We start from the raw sequence: 6,167 nt of genomic DNA, 5'->3' as shown, positions 1-6,167 counted from the left end.
AGGATTTTTGGGTTTTATGAAAAAAAATGAAAATATTCTGCATTTGTTTTGTGGCAAGCCCATTATAGAACCTAAGCCATCAAGCACATTATTGTATTTCAAACCTCTACATCAGCCACAGCAGACTAGGAATCTCGACCTTTGACATTGAGGCGGGCAGACATAGAAGAAGGTGTAGACATTAGTGACCTACCTGTCCTGATGGATTTAGACAACGATGAAGGTAAGTAGATGACCCTCTTCCTCTTTCTTACAGTCCCATTTCTTGTGCCTCCCATCACCCCAGCTTCTGATGACTCAGCTTAACACACCATCATCACCACCACCACCTCCCAGCCTGCCGGTGTGCTCCCTGTCTTCCTGATTCTACTAAGTGAAACTACACTGTACAGACATTGTTTCTACTTTATATAGGCTGTATACTTATCACATCATTCCTGCTGCTACTATATATGTGTTATTTGGTATGATTTGATAGGTTAATTTTTGGGTCCAGGAATGCTCAGAATGTTTTCCCATGTAAGTTAATGGTAATCACTTCTTCACTTTATTCCATTTAGCTTACAAAAGGTTTCATAGGAAAGCTCTACTTTTGGTTAGTAGGGGAAACTTGCATATAATCAGGTCAATTTTATGTCTTAAAATAAACAAATAAAATATATAAATATATAAGAAATATTTTATTTTATATAAATGTATATTTTGTATAAGATATATATAAAAATAAACGAGAGTCTACTTTGCTTCCTTGACAAGTTAACTTACTTAATTGGCTTTCCTGTTTCCCATCTATAGAGTGAGGGTCTTGCTTCTCAAAAGGTATCGTTTCTCAAAAGCAAGGCTGAGGACTGTCTGAATTAAAAACACCTGGAATGCATTTACTATTTCAATATTCTAGGGTATACTCTTAGAAAATTTGTTTTTAATAGGTTGGTTATAGGTTCCCAGACTTTCCATTAGTGAAAACTTCCTTGGAAAATCACTGTTTTAGAAGGTACCCAAGGTCTCTGCAATTTCTTATGTTGTAGCAACGCTTGATATCACTTTCTCCACCGCCCTCTTCCCAGTGAACAATGTTTTGGTGGCAGCTTTGAGACGCATTGCACTCTCAAGAGCATGTACCTAAAAGTTAGTACAAGGACTCTGTACACGTGGCAGAAGATCTGGTGGAGATCTAATGTGAAAATTACACCAAAAGACAAAATAATGTGCTGAAATTATACCATGTTCCTCTGCATAGTTCATGATGTGCTGATTTCAAACAAGTTCTTAATAATGGTGAGAATGGTTCTGTCAGTTTACAGGTTATAAGTCTTCTTGTTTAGCTGTCTTTTTCTTCAGTATGATCATTTGATGGGCTTTTGGTGGCATCTGCCTGATACTTAATTTTAACATATACACTCTTACTGGGGAAATGGTTTCCAGGGGAACTTGCAAATCATTTAGTCTTAAAATTTCTCATTCATCAACCAGACCTTATGTTACTGCTGCTTGTTTTCTGTCACATACAAAGATAGGAAAATCACCTTGAATTAAATAAACAAACATTTTCTCTAAACTTTTAGATGCTGAAGAATGTATGCTGCTTTTTAAAATAATAGTTGTGTGTCAAATTGTGAAATAAAGTTGTCCCTTTTTATTAAGAAAATTAATTTGGTTCTAAAATGAGCCAGGCTACATTTATTTGCCACATTGCAGAAATATGAAACAGACTTAGTGCCCACCATAGTTAGTGATTGTGGATTGGTGGTATGGATGATTGGCCTCTCTATCATTGTACAGGCTTTCAGGTCAGGGGCTATATGTGCCCTTTGTAGTAACACACTACCCAACACAGAGAGGTACTAAATGAATATTTGTTAAAAGAAAAAAAAAAACATTAAAACAACATAACTTTGTGATCCAAAGATGTTATTGGTTAGGACTGACTGGGACCCCCAATGACAGAACTGTAGCACTGCTGAAAAATGAGCAAGGCATTGACAATGGATTTCCAAATCCGTTTTAGAAACAAAGTTGTGTTTTTAACTATTGTATTTTGTTTCCTAAAAGTTGACTTTTGGGGGCTGGGCCTGTGGCCGAGTGGTTAAGCTCGTGCACTCCACTGCAGGCGGCCCAGTGTTCCCTTGGTTCGAATCCTGGGCGCGGACATGGCACTGCTCATCAAACAACGCTGAGGCAGCATCCCACATGCCGCAACTAGAAGGACCCACAAGGAAGAATATACAACTATGTACTGGGGGGCTTTGGGGAGAAAAAGGAAAAAAATAAAATCTTAAAAAAAAAGTTGATTTTTGCTTGTTTATCTTCCATATATGAATGAAATCATAAGGTGTTTGTCTTTCTCTGTCTGACTTATTTCTCTTAGCATAATACCCTCAAGGTCCATCCATGTTGCTGCAAATGGCATTATTTCATCTTTTTTATGGCTCAGTAGTATTCCATATATATATATATATATATATATATATATATATACATACATACATACATATATATATATGTATACGTATACCACATCATTTTTATCCATTCATCCATTGATGGGCACTTAGGTTAATTCCAAGTCTTGGCTGTTGTGAATAATTCTAAAGTGAACATAAGGCTGCATATGCCTTTTTGAATTAATGTTTTCATGTTCTTTGGATAAATATTCAGAAGTGGAATAGCTGGATCATATGGTATTTCTATTTTTAATATTTTGAGAAATATCCATACTATTTTCCATAACAGAAAAACGCATAAATAAGGAGAACAGATTGGTGTTTACCAGAGGGGAAGTGAGTGGGAGAAGGGTGAAAGGAGTAAAGGGGCACGTATGTATGAGGACGGATGGAAACTAGACTTTTGGTGGTGAACATGATGAAGTGCATGTATAAGCCGAAATGTAATGATGTACACTTGAAATTTACACAATGTTATGTTATAAACCAATGTGACCTTGATAAAATAATAAAATAACAACAACAAAAAGTTGATTTTTGATATATTCCCTCCAGGTAATCTGAATTAGGAGTGAAGTGATATAAATCACACTAAAACTTCCTTATTTTCTTATACAACTTTAAGAAAATTTCTTAGCCTTCCATAAATGATTACGAAATTGTATAATTCTAATTCCAAATGCAAAGCACCTTTACAAAATAAGGAAAATAATATTTTCCAGCAAAAACTCACAGAGTTGTTGATAGGACCAGAGGAAGATATGTACATGAAAGTATTTTCAAATGCCTAATTTTGTTGTAAATAAATTATTTTGCAAAAGACTTCCTAGTGTTGCTTATTCAGAAAAATACATCACTGTTAAAAATAAAACTTGCACTGAGTATATCTTTCAAATGAAATTTTCTTAACTTTAACAATGAAAAGCTATGATCTCTTGATTTCCTAATAGGTCAAAGAGATTTGCTCTTTATCATACATGTGTTTCACCTTGGGTTAATCCTGTGTCTGAGAGTTTCTGCAGGAAGTAATATAATTGGTGTCTTTTTAGGACATTTCACATTAGAGGCTCAAAATGTCAAAGTTGCTCAAGGGTTTACGGATGGATATCTTAGATAAATGAAGCTTTCTAATATTGACACTTCTACCATTTAAAGAACAATGAACATTCATTGCATTTATGAAATAATTAATACATAATTTAAATTCACATTATGTGATTTGAATGGAGAAATGATTCCTATTGACGCACCAGCATTGAAACTGTTGTTTTGTGTTATCTTTCTAGTACTAATGATTAATATCCACTAAATAATTCAGGTCCTTTTATTGTTGATGCTTTTACTATAAAATGAATCTTGGAGTTGTCGACCCATCTGTAGACAATTAACAGAGGAAACCAAGCTATTCTTACTGACACTGAGTCATTTTCTCTGACTTCTGTTTCCTTTGACTCAAACAAATCCAACAGATCCAGACAATTAACACAGAATGGTTAAGTAGACACATCATTCCAGTTACATTTTCCTGAAGAATCAAAACAAGAATCTGTTAGGAAGAATTGTTTATTTTTCCTTTGCTGATGATTTTGGAAACTCAGGATCAGATGCTATGAAAAGAAATTGTGCTGAATTGTCATATGACCATGACCAGTCAGGTAAATTGAATGGACATTCAATGCTAAATTAAGTGTACTGTGAAGAAAAAATCCCACAATTTCTTTTATAAAAAGAGTAGAAAATTGATGACAGCCAAACTTTTAAACAACTCAATTTTAGTAAGAAAATATAAATTGTTCAAAATTCTAATGGAGTAGAGTAAACTGGCAAAGTGGCATATTTGGGGATTTTGAACAAGCATCACCAACATTTATTCAGTCTCACCAGCAAATCAGCTATAGTTTCCCATGATGTTGACTTCATCCAATAAACAGTGTATCTATAATTTTGAATAACAATGAGATGCTATGATGCCTGGCTAGAGGATTTTATAGATGGCATTCATCTCATGTGTGGTCTTTGAAGCTACCACAATCATTGTCAACATAGATACAGGGTATTTCATTGGAATCTATGCAAACAGTCCTAAATTAGAAGACAAAGAGATTAACGAGATTCTTTCATGTCATTGAGGCCATGGAATGAGGATTGTGCAAATCTGTTTTTATTACCACACCCTTTTCTGAGGTATATGAGTCTCTGGGCAGGTGGTGACGTTCACACTTAGTAAACACACCTTCATTATCAAACAAATCCCCAATTCCTGACACTATGAGCTACAACTAAAGCAACGACTATGGTGGTCTGGGCAATAGATGCGGAAGCCTGGGTTACGGCTATAACTCAGCCTGTGGCTGTGGTGGCTTTAGAGACCTAGGATATGGCTGTGGAGGCTACGGGTATGGCTGCTGTCACCCATCATGTTATGTAGGATTTGGATTCTCTGGCTTCTATTGAAAAGAGAAAAAGACTGGTGCTGTGGGAGTTTAGAATCCTAATATAACCCTACTGTTAGCTCTTCTTTCAAGTTTTTTTATTTGCATCAAAATCTGACCGCCTGGCCATGTGTACAATGAAAAGTCCTGAAGTTGATCAACAACAGCTCTTCGTTCCATGTAGAAACTGGGAATTTCACAGGCTGAGGCACCTGTGGCATCTCTGTGGCCAATTTTCAAGAAAGCTATTGTCTTTGAATGAAAGAGCGGACATAATTTCTTCTAATTTATTTCATACTAATGTTCAGTAATTTTAAAGTTACCATGTGGACTGATTATTTTGCTTTAGAAATTATTCTTTTAGGGATGACTCTTTCAGAGGACTTTGTGTTATATTTTTATTAAAACTGTGGTTTCTTCTTTTAGCATCACCTATAATAGTTAAGTTCTAGTTTCTTAAAAATTTTCTAAGTCTTACAACAAAAATCTGTCTAATGGGGAAAAATCTATTTTTTTCTAGTGATGCTTGGAAGGCTGACATGTCCTTGCAGTGCCAATTAGAAAGCTTATAATTACCAGACAAAGGAAGAGATGGCAAGGGTAGTTGAAGTAACTTAGATTTCAGCAAGTATGCTGATTTGAAAAAGATTGTCCTAGACTGTTTATAATATATGACATTTTTTTTCTTTCTAATAAGCTATAATAGAAAAGGAAAACAAAGAGAGAGTTTTTTGGTGTTTATTTACCCAAAGATTTATATAGTTAGTTAAAGGATGATTGAACTAAAGAAAACCAAAGACTAAAAGGTAGCCCTTTGCAAGTCCTTTTGAGGTTAAGCTACTGAGAACCTGCAATGAACAGGCTTCTAGAACTGTGACCAGCACATAACATGAGCTCAATAAATATTTTCTGAATAAACAGAACTAAATTAATGAGAAAAGGGGAAAGTAATTAAAATTTCTGATCTACTACCTGCCAGATATTTTGCAAGGTGTTTTATATATATTTTAACATTTAATTTTCAAAAATCTACTAAACACAGGAATGAAAGTATAAAGAAACATTTAAGTCTTCAAAAAACTCTAAGAAGTAGTTAGAATAGGTGGAGAAATATGGATTTTGGAGACAAAGAGATGGGATTGTGTTCCCTCTTTACTACTAACTATGTGATAAAAGGTGAGTTTCTTAACTTCATTGATACGCTTTTTAATCAATTAACTGATAATTTTTACTTTCAAGAACTGTTGTAAAACTCTACCACACACATATTCATGCAAACAGACAAGTATAT

The 6,167-nt window shown here is 34.6% G+C and overlaps 1 protein-coding gene across 1 annotated transcript; it reads left to right on the top strand.

Annotated features, from left to right (window-relative positions):
- Positions 1-217: 217 nt before the first annotated feature.
- Positions 218-4,898, top strand: LOC139079809 (keratin-associated protein 19-7-like). The gene is made up of 3 exons (XM_070597233.1): positions 218-223; positions 930-994; positions 4,757-4,898. Exons 1-3 carry the CDS (start codon positions 218-220, stop codon positions 4,896-4,898), a joined length of 213 nt encoding a protein of 70 aa, XP_070453334.1.
- The last annotated feature ends 1,269 nt before the right edge of the window (positions 4,899-6,167 follow it).

Source organism: Equus przewalskii, chromosome 27 (genome assembly GCF_037783145.1).
Source record: "Equus przewalskii isolate Varuska chromosome 27, EquPr2, whole genome shotgun sequence".
Taxonomy (NCBI): domain Eukaryota; kingdom Metazoa; phylum Chordata; class Mammalia; order Perissodactyla; family Equidae; genus Equus; species Equus przewalskii.
This window is presented reverse-complemented; position numbering and strand designations above follow the sequence as displayed.